We start from the raw sequence: 20,027 nt of genomic DNA on the forward strand, positions 1-20,027 counted from the left end.
TCAGCAGCAGAATAAGCTGTTTAGCATTAGCAGAGAAAATTTAACAAGTTTTTCATAGGCACAACCCATATACTTAAACTGTTGTAATGTAATCTAAGGAGCTTGGAAAGAAAAGCGTCTGGACTTCTTTAAGTTGCTTGAAGACATTTCACCTCTCATTTGAGAAGCTTCTTCAGTTCTAAGGGTCAAATGGTGGAGAGTCCCAAATTTAGGCCCTGTGGGAGTATCGCACTGAGAGGGACAATGGACCCCCTAATGATCCTCTACCTAATCACATGAGCCAAGGTGTGAAAATAGGTCCTGAGGTCAGATGGCCAAGGGGGTGAGTGCCATTAAGGCATCTGGGAAGGGATCTCAGAACTGGATTATAGATGGCCGACAGTTGGTGTCGTAAACCACCGCCTCTGTTCAAAGATGGTCGCTCACAGTGGACGTAAATGGCTTCTTTCACTCCTCTTTCAAACCATCTGTCCTCTCTGTCCAAAATGTGAACGTTGGCATCCTCGAAAGAGTGACCTTTGTCCTTTAGATGCAGATGAACTGCTGAGTCTTGTCCCGTGGAGGTGGCTCTTCTATGTTGTGCCATGCGCTTGTGAAGTGGCTGTTTGGTTTCTCCGATGTAGAGGTCTGGGCATTCCTCGCTACACTGTACAGCATACACCACATTGTTAAGTTTGTGTTTTGGAGTTTCTCCATAATGTAACGTCTGCAAGCAACTTAAAGAAGTCCAGACGCTTTTCTGTCCAAGCTCCTTAGACTAAGATGACCTGGATGACTGAGAACCTTCACTGACAACCCACAAATGTATTTTCTTTACAAATGTGGCACCATTTGAAAGGAAATAAACCGGTGTTCCAACTTTATAACATTTCTTACAAAGAAGCAATAAAATTTTGTAAATAATACATGTTTGATGACAACATGGAAAAAACAGCTCTGTTAGGGTGCAGACCAACTTCTGGTAAAGCCCTCTATACTCGCAAAATAACTTAAGTCTCCTCATAGTAGCTACAGACTCACAGCCTGGCTACAGTGCTGAAGAGAAACCTGGGGTTGTTCTTATTTTCTTCAATCAGTGACGAATAGTAAGATGTTCTGGCTTTGCAGAGGGCTTTCTTATAAAGCAGCAAACTATTTCTCCAGGCTAAATGATGATCCTCTAAATTTGTGACACGCCATTTCCTCTCCAGCTTACGAGTTATCTGCTTTAGGCTACGTGTTTGAGAATTATACCATGGAGTCAGGTACTTCTGATTTGAGACCTTAGTTTTCTCAGGAGCTACAGTATCCAGAGTCGTACGTAGTGAGGAGGTAAAATTTTTAACAAGATAATGGACCTCTGTTGGAGTAATGTTCAGATAGCTGCTCTGCTCTGTGTTGGTACAGGGCATTGAAGATGATAACAGTGGGTGGATTATATTCTTAAACCTAGTTAAAGCGCTTTCAGAAAGACATCTACTTTGATAAAGTCTACTCCCCACTGCTGTGTAATCAATTATTGTAAATGTAAATGTAATTAAGAAATGATCAGAAAAAAAAGAGTGGTTTCAGAGAATACTGTCAGAACAAGATCTAGAGTGTGATTAAATGGTGGGTGGGTTCTTTTACAATTTAAAATAAGCAAATTGTGTCTTATAAACAATCAAATCCCCTCTTGAGGTTGTCATGTTTAGTATCCACATGAATGTTGAAATAATAATAATTATTTTATCCGAGCTGGGAACTAAATCTGATGAAGAGTCTGAGAAATCAGAGGGAAACTGAGTAAGGACTACTTGGATGACAAATAACAAATAAAACTACTTTCTGAGTTTTACAGCTGGGGTGGACAAGGTTAAGCATCAGGCTTTCAAATGAATTAAAACTCCATCTGGGTCTTTGGTTGATTAGTAAACTGGTAATACTGACAATTAGAATGGCTTAATTAATTTAAACTAACTAATCATCCTGCTGTAACCAGGTTTCTGTAAGACACAGTAAATTCATTTGTTGATCAATTATTAATCCATGCACAAACAGGGACTTAGAAGAGACAGACCTCGCAGTGGGAAGAAAAATAATTTTCACAACTGAGCTTGTTGCACAGGTGACATCCTATCCTGGTACCACACTGAGAACGACCCATTCCTTCACAATTGTCTGTAGAAGCAGTCTGCATGCGTAGGTTGTTGATTTTATACATCTGTGGCTAAAGAAGAGATTGGAACACCTGAATCCAACAATTTGGATGGCCGAGTAAACACCGTCAGCAATATAATGTACCTCCAGTTTACTGCCTTAGTGTACTCTTCATTGTTGTACTGTCTAATAAAGGTGAAGAAAATGGCCCCTCCCCCAAAAAATCTTTAAAAAAATCAAATTAATCGAATGCAGCAACTTAACCTTCTTTAATAAAGGATTTGATTGTTTTAGTCATTAATAAGATTGACAGAAACTCTGCTTTAAGATTCCCTAATTTCTAATCTGATCTAAGATCAGTTTTCACTGATAAGTAATTGGCTTCCTACATGTTTTACTTACTGTCAGAGTTCATTAATAGTTTAACCTTTAACTTAAAAAATGCAGGAGAGTTTCCAAGTTTTTTATAAATTCATAAAGTTTTATCAGTAAAAGCAAACATGCTATAAGAAATGCAACTAAATTGTGCCAGTAAGAATTAAATTGTTATGAATGATCGGAATAAGATGACCTGGGAAACAACGAAAGATGAATTGACCCTGATCTGGTCTGAATCCATGATCCGTGTTGTATCCATTCCATCAGACATGGTTTCCTGATTCATTACAGAGCCTGTGATTCCTTTGGACAGATTCAACTCTGGCTGATCCACCGAGACCAATTTTGATCATTTAAGTAGAAAATATGATTGATATTTTCATACCTATGAATTTGTCAGACACATGCTGTCTGTCTGAGCTACAGCGTTTAAGATATATAAATAAATGTATCCGTCCTGCTGCACTGACATCTGAACAGAATATCTTCTTGGTGCCTCCTGGGTGAGGTGTTCTGGGCTTGTCCTGCGCACCTCCAGCACAGGTGACCTTTGATGGTATTTATATTTATTCATGGTTCAGAACTACAACTTACTAAGTAGTACTAATGTAGTCTTTGTCTTGGTAGTAATGCAAGGGGTTTATTATTCAAAGTGTGAAACTTCTTGTAACTGTGTGTTTTTTTTAAGAGTTACACAAACTTGTTATTAATTATTATTATATTTTATACAGTTACAGGTCATTTGAATGAGGTAGTTTTTAAATGTCTTCTTCAGAAAATGCAAGTTGCCAAGGACAATTTAAATATAGTTTTCTGTGAAAAACAGTTGTTCTCATACTTTAAGCAACTATAAATCTTCTTCTTACCGTTTCCTTACTTATGCTGTGCTGCTCTGTCAATATTTCATAAACCTGTTGTGCAAGTACTGGAGGCGTGTCAGCTATGGAGCTATAAATATTGAGTTCAACACAAGCTTTTACATTCATATTTCTCACCTCCGCAGAGACAGTACTTCAATAAAATATGGCTGTATTTCCACAAGGTAAGCTCTACCTGTGTATAGTTAATATCCCAAACTGAGATTCTGAGATGTTGAGCTATTGATTTCTAACATCGTAAATAGTTCTGGGGAAATCTGTGTTGCAGGTCCTGACTTGAGGATTGTGCTGATTGGAAAAACTGGTGTGGGAAAAAGTGCTGTTGGAAACACCATCCTGGGAGAAAAACGTTTTGTTTCTTCTCCCAGTTCAGAGTCAGTGACTGAATCTTGTAAACAACATGTGAAGAAGTTTGGTAACAGAGTAGTTAGTGTGGTAGACACACCAGGCATTCTGGACACGGGAAAACCTGAAGAAACCATCAAAAAAGAAATTGTGAGATGTGTTGAAATCTCCTGTCCAGGTCCTCACGTGTTTCTTCTGGTCATTCAAGTCGGTCGATTCACCAAAGAAGAAAAAAACTCTGTGGAAGCCCTGCAGGAGCTGTTTGGTCCAAAGGCTAACAATCACATGATTGTGTTGTTCACCCGCGGTGGCGATCTTGGAGACATGACGATAGAGCAGTATGTACATAAAGGCAGTAAAGAGCTTAAAGAAATTACCAAAGGATGTGAAAATAGGTTCCACGTCTTTGAAAACACAAACAGGGGCAGAAAGCAAGTGCATGAGCTAATCGGCAAGATTGATCGCATGGTGGCAGAGAACACGCGCATGTACTACACAGATGAGATGTTTCAAGAGGTGGAGGCTGCACGGAAAATGGGAATGCGAGTCATTAAGTACAAGTTTATTGCTCCACTACAAAAGCGCATTTCAAATTTTCATTCCATTCTTGCAAGAGATTAAATCAATGTGATAAACTGTCTAAACACAATCAGCATAATGGAAACAAGACAGCCTGTGTACCCATATGTGAACATATGAAAATGTCTGACACACACTTTGTGTAGATAATTGTGTCCTTGGATGCTAATAGGGGTATAATAAAGTTTAATAATAACCATAATGCAAGTTTTGCATCTGATTCTAATTATTAGAGAAAGGTACTTGTATCTATTCTAAATGCAGCAGTCCTAAATCATTGTAGTTTATATGTGTAAACACAACTCTATTATTTATTGTAAAAATATGTATTTAAATCCATTTTTTCATCACAATGTTTCTTTAAAAAGTTTAGTGTTCTTTTTGTCTAGAAAATGAAAGTCAAATTAAATAAACATCTATACCTAACAGTCTAATTTGTTGTGTTTTTGTTATTATTAAAAAAGTAGATTCTGCACAGGGCAATATTATGTGTTCTCTTTAAAAAAGAATGATCTTTTCCATTGTTTATGCATTTAAATAATAAGTTACTCATGTTGAATTAAAACAAACCTGATCTATTATAAATCTCATAAACGTACATGTAATGTTACTGGTTTGTACAAAAACCCGTAGAATAAATCTTATTCTCTTGATGAGTGTAACAATAAGACGTTACTCTTTGGATTGCTGACTAAAGTATAAAATTATTTTTCTGTCTGACCTTATGCAACACATGATCAAAAAAGGAATGGTAGGGATGGGACACTCGACACTGACATTTCAACACAGTGTTACGCTTCTGAAGTGCAGATTTTTCTAAACACTGCTCTGAAGTGTGGTTAGAAACACCAAGGATGTGTGATCATAATTTAATTTAAGGTTTTAGTGCACTTGACCTGATTTATTCAACATTGTGCCCTCACTCAATCTACTCGATGGTCAGGGATTTTTTTCCTGCAATCAGAGTTCTGATCAGTGCAGGATGGCGAGCTGCCTGACCTCCGTTGCATTGCTGTAGGACCAATAAAATCCTTATGAATCAATAAATGAACTTAAACTCTGTACCTGTTTGGAACATGGCCTATCATAGGTCAAATGAACTGGACTGGAATTTGTCCAACTTCCTTCTTGACCAAATTGTTTGTTTATTATTATTATTATTATTATTATTATTATTATTATTATTATTATTAGTAGTAGTAGTAGTAGTAGTAGTTGTAGCAGTAGTAGTATTGTTGTTGTTATTATTGTGTTTTTAGCCCTAGCCCTTTACTGTGTTACATGTGGTGAGCCAGCCAGGTTTCTTTATGTGTGGGTAGTTTTGGGTCATACACGTAAATTCTTCTTTTTCTTTTGAAAAATCCAAAATATATTCTGTTCACATTCCGGCATAAATATATCACATGCCTATCACATGCCGATGAGGAAAAATTCCTGACTGCTTGTGTAGCTGGAGGAATGACGATCGTCTTCACCTCCTGCCAGTCAGTTTTTCACTGACCAGCAGGGGGCACGACCCTGTCAAAGTCAGACTGCACCGACTCTGAACTCAATCGCAATTCACAACAAATACAAAGTTTTGTTGTTGAACATGTGTCCTCCTCCAAGGATTGAGGCAGTTTCATCTTGACAGCCTAGGGATTGATGACTCTATTTACTTCGTAAAGTCCAATAAAGCTTGTGGCTAACTTTCAAGAGAGGGACCTGAGGGGAATATCTTTTGCAGTAAGCCATACCTTCTGACCTGGGGTATACACGGGAGCAGGTGTCCTTTGCTGGTCTGCATAGTGATGTTGCTGGTCCATCTCCTGTGATAATGCTTGTGTTTGGGTCCAGACATTCGGGCAGCGCCGGAGCTGATGCTGTACTGAGTACTGCAAGCTCTGTTTCATTCTCAGGGAACAGTGGTGGTTAGTAACCTGGGGATGCTTGGAAAGGGGAAAGACCAGTGGCAGATGAGGTAAGAAAAATATGTACGTACTCAACCCATGGAAGGCAAGTAGATCAGTTTGCTGGATTGTGAGTGGTGACACAGTGGAGGGTGGCTTCCAGCTCCTGATTGAGTATCTCCGTCTGACCTTTGGATTGAGAATGATAACCTGAACTGAGACAGGGTTTGGCTCCAAGAACTGAAAAGAATGCTTTCCATACGTTGGAGGTGAACTGTGGACCTCTGTCTGATACAATCACAATCAGAATGCTGTGCAGCCTGAAAACCTGTTCCACCAGAATCTTTGCAGTCTCAGAAGGAGTTTATCTAGGTCAATAAAGTGTGCTGCCTTAGATAACCTATCAACAACAGTCAGGACAGTGGATTTCTAGAAAGAAACAATTAACCAGTAACAAAGTCTACAGCAATATGGGACCATGTTCGGTGTGAGGTAATCGGAGGCTGAAGCAGGTCTGAAGGTCGCTGCATTTTAGTCTTTTTCCTGACAAAGATTGTACATGTGGCCACATTATCCCAAACATCCCTTTCTTAAGTCTCCCGCCAAAATAGTCTCTTAACTAAAGACATGGTCCTAACTCTCCCCAAGTGACAGGAAAACCTGGCAGTATGTCCAGTGCAGAACTGCTGAATGGGCAGCTGACGAACCGATGATTGGCTGGTCATGTGCCTGGATCTGAATCTGAAACAAAGACTTGACGATTGGCTTCCTCCTTATCCCAGGTAATATAACCGACCTTACCTTGGGCAGGAGTGTAGCGGTTTAAGTTGAATCCATGTTTCTGGTGAGCTGGTGTGACAAGGCATCTGGTTTGTTTAACTTCTATTTCCTATGTTCCAGGTTCCCACAATGCCAAAGATCAATGGTCTTGATGGACGTTAAGTTCTTATGTTGGGTCCAAATGATAAAAGGTTGCTCTGCCGATCCTAACAGAGGACACCATTCTTCAAGGAGGATAATTTCCTAGCCGTCCGGCCCTCAGAGACGGGATGAGCAAAAGTTTTCTTGAGCGCCTCAAAAAACGCATCATACAAACAAGACTGAAATGAACGAGAGAACAAAAACGCTTTTGCCCACTTCAACGCCCTGCATCTCAGCTCACCCATTAGGTAGGAAATCTTGGTGGCATTGTTGGAGAACAAGCATGAAGAATAGCTACGCATTGAAACAACCCCCCCACAGTGACTCTGGAGAAATGCCATTATAAAACATTACAGTCAAAATGAAAGCAGCCAATTTTACTATGAATCAGACATGTCTGACAAACAAAACCAATGTTGTCAAGATCTTGTTGTGTGGTCGAGGGGATGAGGACAAAAGTGCATGTAAGAAAAAACTGAGACATGAGACCCGGACTATCGAAATAAAACAGGAAACACACTGAGATGCAGACTAAGACACACAACTTGATGCAGGCAGACATGGCAGACAGGCATGACCAGTGTTGGTCAAGTTACTTGAAAAAAGTAGTCAGTAACTAATTACTGATTACTTCCCCAAAAAGTAATCCCATTACTTTACTGATTACTTATTTTTCAAAAGTAATTAGTTACTTTTAATAGATCTTTCAGCCCAACTCTACTTTCTGTCTAATCCATCATATAAAATGTAATCAAATCGAAAAAGTCTCTTTTTAAAATTTGTTTTATTAGTTTTAATCTTTGAACTTTATGCATCAAGCAAAAATTAAATTATATGTAACATTCTCTGACTGGAAGAAATTTGTTTAACATTTAAACCTATTTTATACACATTCCAGCACATAAAAAATAGGTTTTTGTGTTTACACTCACTCTTTCAAATAGATGCAAGTAAAACACAGCAGAAAAGAAATAAAATCAAAGACTCAGTGGTCCTGTTGCTCTATTTTCACCTGTATGGCAGGAGTGGGGCAGGTGGATGTTTGCCCTGGTGCAGGTGTGCCGCAGCGGTCAGTGGAAGAATCCGCGAGTTTGTCTGGGAATTTCCCATTACGTGGCAGCGTACTCGGTGCTTGCTCGGAAGTTACGGGGTTTTTTTGCTGTAAAAAGTTTTCTTCCCACGCAGTGAACAGCGGACGCTAATGTTTTGTCACTTTTTACGGATTCAAACTCAAAGTAAGGTCAGTACTTCCACGCTTTAAACGCTGCACGCTCATACTCTCTGCCAGACTCAATATATTATTCATTGTTGATCTGCACAAAGCTGTTGCCATGAACGTCGCACTCGCTTACATCATTGTCATGCGACACTCACAAAAAAAAATCATGGTTTTGAATAACGAAGAGGCCGCTAATAAAGCTACAACCACCAAATACCTTCAAGGCAAGTCCTGAGGAGTCAACTGAATGGCAAGAACAAGATCTGGGCTATCAATACCTATTACCCTGTACTGTAGCACTGTAAGCTAAGTGAACGGAAGTAGGCTGAATACTAGTGAGCGCTTAGTGAATACCTCAGCAACAGAAACCCAAGAAAGAAAGGAGCAAGAGGAGGAAGCATCATGGAAGGACATGCCCCTGCATGGTATATACCACTGGCAGATAGAGTGGCTGACATCCAGAAATCCTACCAGTGGATGAATAAAGCTGGATGGAAAGACAGCACAGAGGAAATAACCATGGCACCATAGGATTAAGCTCTAAGTACAAGATCCATAGAGGCAGGGGTCTACCACACCAGGCAAGATGCCAGGTGCAGGCTGTGTAAAGATAGCCTTGAGATAATCTGACACATAACAGCAGGGTGCAAGATACTAGCACGCAAGGCATACTTGTAATGCCATAAACAAGTTGCTGGCATAGTACACAAAAACATCTGGCCTGGAAGTCCCATGTTAAAAATGGGAAGGGTGGCCAAGAATGACTGAGGTAAGATCCTGTGGGACTTCCAGATACAGACAGACAAACTGGTGATGGCTAACCAACCAGACATAGTAGTGGTAGACAAGCAGAGGAAGATGGCAGTAGTACTAGATGAAGTTACACCAAACGACAGCAACGTCGGGAAGTACCAAGGGCTCAGAAAAGAACTGAGAGAAGAACTCGAGAAGACGTGGAGGTTGAAGGTAATAGTGGCTACAGAGGTAATCGGAGCACTCAGTGTAGTGACCCCGAAGCTGGGCAAGTGGCTCCAGTAGATCCCAGGAACAACATCTCTGTTCAGAAGAGTGCGGTCCTAGGAACAGCAAAGTTACTGTGCAAGACAAGGTCTCTGGAAGAGGACCCAAGCTGTATATATGCTACCAGTCAAAAGTTTAGACACATCTTCTCAATTGATGTCTTTTCTTCATTTTCACGACTATTTACATTGTAGATTCCTACTGAGGACATCAAAACTATGGGTGAAAATATATGGAATTATGTAGTAAACAGTGTGAAATTATTTAAATATATATTTTAGATTCTTCAAAATAGCCACCCTTTGCTTTGTTTACTGTTTTGCACTCTCTTGGTGTTCTCTCAATGAGCGTAATGAGGCAGTCACCTGAAATGCTTTTTAAACAAGGAGTTCCCAAACATGCTCAGCACTTGTTGGTCCTTTTGCCTTCACTATGCGGTCGATCTCATCCCAAATCCTCTTGATTGGGTTTAGGTCAGGTGACTGTGGAGGCCAGGCCATTTGGTCCGAGAACTCCATCTCCTCCTTTCTGGTGTTTCTTGGCCCAAACAAATCTCTTCTGCTTGTTGTTCCTTAGTAGCTATTTGACCATAAACGCCTGATTTATCCAGTCTCCTCTGAACAGTTGTTGTTGGCGTGGTTCTCATGTGAGCCAATTTCGTTTTAGTGCTGATGGTTTTTGTGACTGCGCTTGGGGATGCATTTAAAATTATAGCAATTTTCCAGACGTATTGACCTTCAGTTCTTAAAGTAATAATGGACTGTCGTTTCTATTTATTTAGGTGATTTAGGTTCTTGCCATAATATGATTCTAACAGTTATCAGATAGGGCTGCCAGCTGACTAGGGAACTGAGTGCTCAATATGCTCATTCATGTTTTGCAATTTTCAGTAGGGTCATGGTTTAAACACTGCTAACAAATCCACAGAACAGAAAAAGGACAGAACTCAAAAACAGTATGTCCTCAGTGCAGGTTGACATTCAGAAAAATCAAATGCCTCAGATTGGCTGGTTTGATTTGTTTTCTCTTTTTAGTTAGTGTCTGCTTCTTTAAACTGCAGCCAGGCGCTGCATCGTTTATGGGTGTCAGTCACATTTATGTGTTTTTGCAATGCACTTGCACTCTCCTCTTCACCGTTGTCTACCGTCTCAATCAGTGACTGAGGGGTAGTGATGTGAGGAGCAATCCTGAAATATCGATACTTCCAATACCAGTATTTCATGTTGCAGGATCAATTCCTGCTCAATTCCATTTTGTTTTTAATCATAAATATGACATACAGACAAAAGTAATAAAAAGTACTAAATAATTAAATATTAGCTATTAATTCTGTTGTCTTTCAAAAGGGAAACATCAAACTAAAATGTTTGTAAAGTCCATTTATTGAGTTTCTCCTCACAAGTGGGTGTGAAATATATTCAAAGTAAAACAAGCAAGCAAGCAAATAACTTCCACAACCAACTCTGAAGTGAAACAGAGGCATTAACACTAAATTTTGGAGCAAAGGAAAACATGAACATTCCTCAGTACTTGTTAGCCCATTAACACGGGTGAATTAAAACATTTTAGGTGTAACCCACAGGTGTTACATCACTGCCCAACTTTCTGCTATAATTGTTTGAGGCTCATGCCAGCATGTTTGTTCTTCTATAAGAAGCTGAAGACTCTCACGAGATATCTTATCAAGTGGTGATAGGAGATTAGGGTTGGGTCAACAGCTGAATTATCAGAGCAGATCTGACTAAGCAGGGTTTCTGTTTAGTAACAGGCTCATTACATTGAACAAAAATATATATATTCTTCTCAAATCAAAAGTGAAAGCTGTTGTGCAGTTTACTTCCTGCATAGTGATCTAGACACATTGGAGGTTTTCTGAATCTCTACAACATTAACTCACAATATCTGAATCAAATGATGAGTAAATCACAGTATAAAACAATAATTCCATGAAATATACGATGCACATAACAACATTTACAACATCTTTTGCCCTATTTTGCTTTCGTATTTGAATGGAGAAGGAGAACATGGACAATCTCAGCAGTCTCTCTATAATCTTTTATCTTTAGTATCTTTACTTCAGAACATTGAAAACAGCAAAGGGCTAGAGGTGGGGTATCCATTTCTATTTTTATAGAAAAAAGTCCTGTTAAGGTCCCTGAGTTTGTTCCCAATGTTTTGTGTTTTTTGGGATTTTTGAATCTTTGTTGTATTGTGTTCTGAGAAGTGAGTTATTTTTCTTGTTGACTAAGGAGCTTGGAAAGAAAAGCGTCTGGACTTCTTGAGTTGCTTGAAGACGTTTCACCTCTCATCCGAGAAGCTTTTTCAGTTCTAAGGGTCAAATGGTGGAGAGTCCCAGATTTAAACTTAGTGTAGTTTCCCCCCCAAAGGGGGACAAAGGACCCCCTGGTGATCCTCTAATCACATGAGCCAAGGTGTGAAAGCGGGTGTGGGTCCCAATCAACCAGAGTTTCGGGTGAGCTCATTGTGAAACCTGGCCCCACCCTATCATGTGATTTCCTGAGGTCAGATGGCCCAGGATGTGAGTGGGAGTTTGGGAAGGGATCTCAAAACTGGATTATAGATGGCAGACAGTTGGTGTCGTAAACCACCGCCTCTGTTCAAAGATGGTCGCTCACAGTGGACGTAAACGGCTTCTTTCACTTCTCTTTCAAACCATCTGTCCTCTCTGTCCAAAATGTGAACATTGGCATCCTCGAAAGAGTGACCTTTGACCTCAAGATGCAGATGAACTGCTGAGTCTTGTCCTGTGGAGGTGGCTCTTCTATGTTGTGCCATGCGCTTGTGAAGTGGCTGTTTGGTCTCTCCAATGTAGAGGTCTGGGCATTCCTCGCTGCACTGTACAGCATACACCACGTTGTTAAGTTTGTGTTTAGGAGTTTTGTCTTTCGGGTGAACCAGTTTCTGTCTGAGTGTGTTGCTGGGTCTGAAGTACACTGGGATGTCGTGTTTGGAGAAAACTTTCCTGAGTTTCTCTGATACACCGGCTACATAGGGGATGACAACGTTGTTGCGTCTGTCTTTCTTATCCTCCCTCGCTGGTGTCTGATCTTCTTTTCTGTGCCTCTTTGCTGACTTTATAAACGCCCAATTAGGATAACCGCATGTTTTAAGTGCTTCCTTTACGTGTGTGTGTTCCTTCTTTTTTCCCTCAGGCTTAGAGGGAACATGTTCTGCCCGGTGGTGTAGGGTCCTAATTACTCCAAGTTTGTGTTCCAGAGGGTGATGGGAGTCAAAGAGGAGGTACTGGTCCGTGTGTGTGGGCTTCCGGTAAACTTGAATGTTGAGGTTGCCATTCTCTTCAATGTGCACAGCGCAGTCCAGGAAAGGCAAGCAGTTGTCCTTTGTGTCTTCCCTGGTGAACTTGATGTTTTTATCCACAGCTTTAATGTGCGCAGTGAAGGATTCCACTTCTTGTGTTTTGATTTTGACCCAGGTGTTGTCTACATATCTGTACCAGTGGCTGGGTACTCTCCCTTTAAAAGAGCCAGTTCTTAGCCTTAGTTCTTCTTTGGATCTGCCTCCAAACTGTCAAAGGTAAATGTACTCACGTGAGCAGGATTTCTGAGATACTTATGCGAGCTGGAGGCCATCATTCGATGAAGCAACAGAATCACATTTTAGGCCTCATCTTCTCTTGAACATATCATAGTACTGTATCACCTAAATAGAGGATTGGTAAATTGTAAATGGACTGGCTCTTACATACTGCTTCTCTACTCCCATTGCACACTTCTAGTGCTTTATACAATTTACCTAATTCACCCAGTCATACAAGCACATTTTTCTGTGCTTTCTATCTAACATTCACAGATATTCATACTGTGATAGATGCACTGGAGAGAAACTTGGGGTAAGTAGAAGACGGGACTCGACCCACCACCCTCTACCTCCTGAGCTTACTCACTCAGCCCCATTGCTTACCTGTTGTTAATAGGATATTTAAGTAGTACTTAAAATACCTTACAATAGAAAGCACCTTAAGGCCACTGTTGTTGTGATGTGGTGCCATATAAATAAAATTGAATTGAATTGACTCTTAGACCATAGAACAATTAGACACTTTGTACTGAAAATCTTAGTTTTATTGAATTAGTTCCAGTTTACAAAGGTTAACAAGCTTTCATTGCCTCATTTGACAGAAGTCCAAGAAAAAATATCAAATCATTCTTCTCATCTGTATGTTAATTCAAATGAAATTTATTAAAGAAAACACCAAAGATTCACATTTGTAGCTGTAATAGATCATCTACCTCTTCAAGATACTGATTCGCTCAATGCTCAATTTTTTACATATATGTAAAAAAAAAATCATTTCCAAACACTTTAAGTTAAAAATTATTCTGGTCTTTGAGTATTGTGTTTAACACCGTCATTAGTTTTTCAACCTGATCAGAACCTGATTTGTTGTTCTCAAAGAGAACACACCTGTTTCCACACTTTTCAACCATTTTCTTCAGATCAGGTTGGCAAGAATGAAGAAAATCCTCCAAGCCCATTCCTGCCTGCTGCAAGTCGTTTCCTCGGGTGAACAGGATGATTGTTCGTCCTCTAACTTCCCTCCCAAAAACTTTTTCTAACTTTTCCATTATGTCTCTCTCACCATCTGTAAATCTGCTCACATGCATCACAAGTACAAACACACACGGTCCTGACTCACAGAGTTGTTTGCACCTTTGCACATGTTTGCCTCTAACTGATGGTGCAATGTCATCATCAAACATATCTGGGGTATCAATCACATTTACGTCTACACCATTAATCTCAGTTTGTGTAGCCTGGCACTTTGTGGTGACCGGCGTTGAACTGGGTCTAGAAACAAAGTGTTTCTGTCCAAGGATGGTGTTCCCACTGGCACTCTTTCCAGTCCCAGCCATTCCCAAAAGAACAAGGTTCACTGTGGTGCCAGTGTGTCGTCCTGCATAGATGTATACCAATAATAATGTAAGTGAAAAAACTAATTATGCTACATTAAAAAAAAGAATCAATTGAAAGTGAATGAATTAATTTAAGATTGAGTCTTGTCCAGTACTATTAAAACGAATGTGGTTACCATTAGTGAATCTTTATTGCATTATTTTTCATTTTTCAAGTACTCTTTGCTTCAGAAATCATATGAACAATGATGCTTGACTGAAAAACCCACTAGTATGTGCTTTATATAGCAGTTCAAAGAGATAGTGGTTTACCTGTCTTTGCCTCATCAGTGTGTCGTCCTGTTAAACATTGTAATACCACGCACTTCATCAGGAAGCTGGTTGTTGTGTCAGAAAAAGTTATAATTATATTAATATGCAAACATTTCAGAGTATCTCTATGAGGTACATTTACAAAATATTTCATAGCATATATGTACCCCATGAAAAGAGACTAGGCTACAAACTTGATTTACATGCTAAAGCTAAATCAAAAGTGCTCGACTTTTAGCTTTACCTGGTATTGTCTGCCGCCGGTTGTCTGTCTTTAGTATCGTTGCTTCTGTCTTGCCATTTGCTGAAAAAGCTTCCCATGATGCAGGATTTGAACGAATAACCTGCGGGTTCAAATGTCAATGCCAGCACAACTCTTCACTTTTGTTTAAGTATACTCATTTAACAAATTAGTATATCTCAGTTAAATAAATACATTTTTCTGATACTCTTAGACACTCTTGATTAGAAATTATTTTTTATTGCTACAAAGCAAATAAATGTACAAGCACAACTTACAGTGAGTGGAAGTTGTTCGGTCTGTTGAAGCATAACTCTGTGTGACACTGTCTAAAACCTGCAGATTGCTGACTGTATAATACTGGAGGAGGCGTGTCATCTGTTGAGCTATAAAAAGCAACATGTTTGTTGCAGTTTTAACATTCATCTCTCACCTGTGCAGTGACAACAGTGAAGAGGAAACATGGCTTCATTTCCAGCAGGTAAGACTTATTATTAATAATTGTTTTTTTTTAGCTTATTTTCCTAAAGTGCGAAAATTTCTCAGTTTCACTTTGGTTCTTGTTAAATTCTTGTGTATATGGGTTAAATCAAATGACTGAATTGTGTTTCAGGTCCCGATTTGAGGATTGTGATGATTGGAAAAACTGGTGTGGGTAAGAGTGCTGTTGGGAACACCATCCTGGGATGTGAGCGTTTCAGATCTTGTCCTTTGTCTGTATCAGTGACTGAGTTTTGTGAAAAAGGTGTGACACAGTGGGGTAACAGAGTAGTTAGTGTTGTAGACACACCAGGGATCCTGGACACCTCAAAATCAGATGAGTTCATCAAAAGTGAAATCGTTAAATGTGTTGAAGTCTCCTGTCCCGGTCCTCATGTGTTCCTGTTGGTCATCCAAATCGGCCGATTCACGAGAGAAGAGAAAAACTCAGTGGAAGCCCTGCAGGAGCTGTTTGGCCCCGAGGCAAACAAGTACATGATTGTGCTCTTCACCCGAGGTGGTGATCTTGGAGGCATATCCATAGAGCAGTATGTACGTGATGCTGAGCCAGGGCTAAAGCGCATCATCCAAAGCTGTGGAAAAAGGTACCACGTCTTTGACAACACCAGCAGCGACAGAAGGCAGGTGGTGGAGCTCATCAAGAAGATCGACAAAATGATGGTATTAAATAAGGGCACGCACTACACAGACGCCATGTATAAAGAGGTGGAGGAAGCACGCAAAAAGGGAGTAACACTGCAGCAGTACAAGTTCACTGAGCCATTGTGTAAACGTATCAAACTTTTTCGCATCATTCTTGGGAAAGATTAAACTATTGTAACTGTAATTAATCTATTCTAAACAAGACAGGTTTTTTTTACCTACATGAAATATACAGTTTGTTCATGATCACACACACAGTGTAGGATCAATATATGTTGATTTCCCATAAAGAAATAATAAAGTAAAATATTATTATGTGACTTTATCTTTTGACTTTGAAGAAGAAAGTATTTGAATGTGAAATAGTGAGCATATAATCATCGTTTTATAATAATCATAACATAAGCTGTGCTATTAAAGTATTTATTGTCTCTGTTGCATCTATTCTGATTTGTATATGGGCATCAAATCATGGTGGTTATGTATATATCATACATTTGGGAGATACAAGATAAATTTAGTCAATTAAATATTTTGTGTAAATTGGAGCTGTGAATTGTTTTCTGTTTTAAACAATGATGACTTCAGTTTCTATAACAGCGGCACTCTGCCTCTGTTTCACTCTTTTGTACCACCTTTAAAAGTCAGTCCAGCAACAGGCATTTGAAAGGCAAGCAAGACCAGGTACTTTTCTTTTAAGAAAGCTGATTAATGAAACTTTGAATTAACATGGCAAGACTCGGTCGAAAGACTGTGTTGCCTCCAGCTTATCCAACTCCCGAACTACGTAATTACAGTGTGGCAGAAGCCCAAAATACCAAAACGCGCACTAGAATTTCGCACTTCTATATTCTACCCTTTTAACATAACAGTATTTGGAAATTAACTGGAAATTACACACTTATCAACAAAAATCTATATTTCCTTTTTTAAACCAATTAAACTAGCCTTTAATTGGCTCTTACAGTTTCTAATGAGAAGTTTTACTTTGGGTCTATTCTATGGCTGTTTGTATTAAGAACATTATGAAAATTTACCTTAATCTGAATCTGATTTGACAATTATTCATTTAAAGCTTCAAGCTTAATAAAAACTAATAACCACTCCACTTTCATCAGTTATTTCTGATTCTAAGATGACAATGTCGGAATCAAATGTTCAGCTGCTTCATTCATTATTATGTTTTGCCTGTATGAATGACAGAATATTAGATGACTGGTATTGACAGGTTTCTAGGTTTCACCATCATGAATCATTTCTCCAAGACAATTCACTTTATAACCCTGCCCAAGTGCCCATACGCCTTGTAGATGGCTCAGCTAATGATGGACCATATCTTCTCACTGAGAAAAAGAATAAGAATAACTTTATTGATCCCAAAGCAAAATTCATGTCTGACATGGCACATCTGCTATTTGTATGAGAACTGAAAAACCTGACGACTGTGGCTGCAAATTATTTTTTGTATCTGTATTTTACAACTGATTTTAGTACTGATGTTTTTGTGTTCCATAATGATGTTATAAAGTTGGTGATGCAAGTTGTTCAGGACAGCTTCTAAGTCTTTAACATGCATCTTTCCACTACCTGCCCCAGCGTGTCCAGGTTGGCTCCAATTACAGAGAAAGCTTTCGTCACCACTTTGGCAATTCTCTTTGCATATTACTTTTACAAGGTCCCTATATTCAGATTCCTCTCCATTGATGATACACGCCACAATGGCATTGCCATTCAAGTATTTCTGGATGTGACAGGATAGTTACAGAATTGTATTTTATGTCTGCTGTATACAATGTGAAAAGGAATGGAGCCAGGACTGTCCCTTATGGAGCCCCCATGCTACTCTTTAATGTCCCAGAAACACATTTACCCAGCCTGACAAACTGTGACAACTTTCTGTCAAGTAATCTGTAATCCAGGAAACAATTTCTATTGCTGTGAGCTTGTTTTGAGTATATTTTGTTGAATGATATTGAAAGCGCTTGAAAAAAATCAAAGGACATAACTTTTTAGTTATGTAGAGCTGTCCTCTACATAATGTTTTTCAGTGTCACTCTGAGACAGAATATTTCTAATTTTTGAGATATTGCACAAATGGAAGACAGCAGTCTTACATATTTGTTTAATATGTGCGTTGATGGACATGTCCTGGTCAAAAATGACTCCAAGGTTCCTCACAGTGTTACTGGAGGCCAAGGTAATGCCATCCAGAGTAAGAATCTGGTTAGATACCATATTTCTAAGATTTTCAGGGCCGAGTACAATAACCTCAGTTTTATCTGAGTTAAGAAGCAGAAAGTTAGCGGCCATCCAGGTCTTTATGTCTTTAAGACATTCCTGCAGTTTAACTAATTGGTGTGTGTTACCTGGCTTCATGGACAGATAGAGCTGCGTGTCATCTGCATAGCAGTGAAAATGTATGCTATGTCTTCTAATGATACTGCCTAGGGGAAGCATGTATAATGTAAACAGAATTGGTCCTAGCACTGAACCCTGTGGAACACCATAATTGACCTTAGTGGGTGAAGAGGACTCTCCATTTACATGTACAAACTGGAGTCTATTAGATAGATATGATACAAACCACTGCAGTACAGTACCTATAATACCTACAGCATGTTCTAATCGCTCTAATAGGATATTATGATCAACAGTATCGAACGCAGCACTAAGTTCTAGCAGGACAAGCACAGAGATGAGTCCACTGTCAGAGGCCATAAGAAGATCATTTGTAACCTTCATTAAAGCTTTTTCTGTGCTGTGATGAGCTCTGAAACCTGACTGAAACTCTTCAAATAAGCCATTCCTCTGCAGATGATCTGTTAGCTGTTTGACAACTACTCTTTCAAGGATTTTTGATATGAAAGGAAGGTTGGAGATTGGCCTATAATTAGCTAAGACAGCTGTGTCTGGAGATGGCTTTTTAAGTTATAACCACTGCTAGCTTGAAAGCCTGTGATGCATAGACAAATAATAAAGATAGAGTGATCATATTTAAGATTGAAGCATTAATTAATAGTAGGACGTTTTAAAGCAGTCTTGTAGGAATGGGGTCTGAAACACATGTTGATTGGTTGGAGAACAATTACTGAAGTTAACTCAAAAAGATCAATTGGAGAAAAAGACTTAAAAAATATCAATGTTATTGAAAGTAGCTGTACATAATGTTATATCTGTGAGAAGTTCATGAGTAATTTCTTTTCTAATGGTTACAATTTTATTTGTAAAGAAATTCATTATTAGTTAACTTAAAGGAATGTTTGGCTCAACAGAGCTCTGAACTTTTGTCACTTAGGCTGCAGTTCTGAGGTACAACCTAGGGTTTTTCTGATATTGACATAATGCCAGTGGAGTCTCTTTGTGTTCAGACACATAAATAAAATTTATGATTTATGATTTTTGTTTTTGCTTCTTTCTTTCTCTCCAGCCTTCATTCAGTATTGCCCCTCACACCCACTGCCAGCCTTTCACCTTGGGGATGTAGCAAACATATAAAATATAAAACTTTTTATCTCCTCACCTTATGTGACTGGAGAAAGTCAAATAATTAAACCTTAGCAGATGATGTATTGAATGTTGTCTGGCCCCGGGCACCCTAAAGACGATGGATGTTATGGATGCCATAGAACAGAAGAACACAAACATTTGTAAGGGCACAAAAAATTCCAAGATTTGAATCAGTGACGTTCAGTAGAGATTTGAGTAACTTGCAGGGCATTTGTTTTCACGCACATTGTCTTCCACTGACAGAAAAGATAAGATAATGGCGATGAAATGGATTCCTTTCAGTCAGCAACAAAAATCAACATACGTGTTCAAAAAACCCATAAAAAGCCATCTGATAATAACAAACAAAACCAAAATCCTGTCTAACTTGTGCAAATGTTTTACTAAATTCAGACTATTGAATTCCTGAAATATTCATGTTTCTAATGTTGTCCATAGTTACTGTCACATGGCTACCTTCAGTTTGTTCAGTTTGGATGTACTGATAGAGAAGTAAAAAGTGAAATAAAGATTAAAAGACGAAGACTATTCGAAAGAGAGCAAGCCCAATCAACTATGACACACCACATTTTGGTACAT

The 20,027-nt window shown here is 39.1% G+C and overlaps 3 protein-coding genes across 3 annotated transcripts; 2 read left to right on the top strand and 1 right to left on the bottom strand.

The window, feature by feature from the left end:
• The first annotated feature begins 3,519 nt into the window (after window positions 1–3,519).
• LOC134635048 (GTPase IMAP family member 7-like) lies at window positions 3,520–4,340 on the top strand. Its single transcript, XM_063484564.1, has 2 exons — window positions 3,520–3,538; window positions 3,643–4,340. Exons 1-2 carry the CDS (start codon window positions 3,520–3,522, stop codon window positions 4,338–4,340), a joined length of 717 nt encoding a protein of 238 aa, XP_063340634.1.
• Window positions 4,341–13,699: 9,359 nt separating this feature from the next.
• On the bottom strand, window positions 13,700–15,262 carry LOC134635049 (uncharacterized). Its single transcript, XM_063484565.1, has 2 exons — window positions 15,232–15,262; window positions 13,700–14,286 (listed from the first exon to the last, which is right to left on the bottom strand). The coding sequence occupies exons 1-2, from the start codon at window positions 15,260–15,262 to the stop codon at window positions 13,700–13,702; spliced, it is 618 nt and encodes a 205-aa protein (XP_063340635.1).
• Window positions 15,261–16,109, top strand: LOC134635050 (GTPase IMAP family member 7-like). The gene is made up of 2 exons (XM_063484566.1): window positions 15,261–15,279; window positions 15,412–16,109. The coding sequence occupies exons 1-2, from the start codon at window positions 15,261–15,263 to the stop codon at window positions 16,107–16,109; spliced, it is 717 nt and encodes a 238-aa protein (XP_063340636.1).
• The last annotated feature ends 3,918 nt before the right edge of the window (window positions 16,110–20,027 follow it).

Source organism: Pelmatolapia mariae, linkage group LG9 (genome assembly GCF_036321145.2).
Source record: "Pelmatolapia mariae isolate MD_Pm_ZW linkage group LG9, Pm_UMD_F_2, whole genome shotgun sequence".
In the NCBI taxonomy this organism is placed as follows: Eukaryota; Metazoa; Chordata; class Actinopteri; order Cichliformes; family Cichlidae; genus Pelmatolapia; species Pelmatolapia mariae.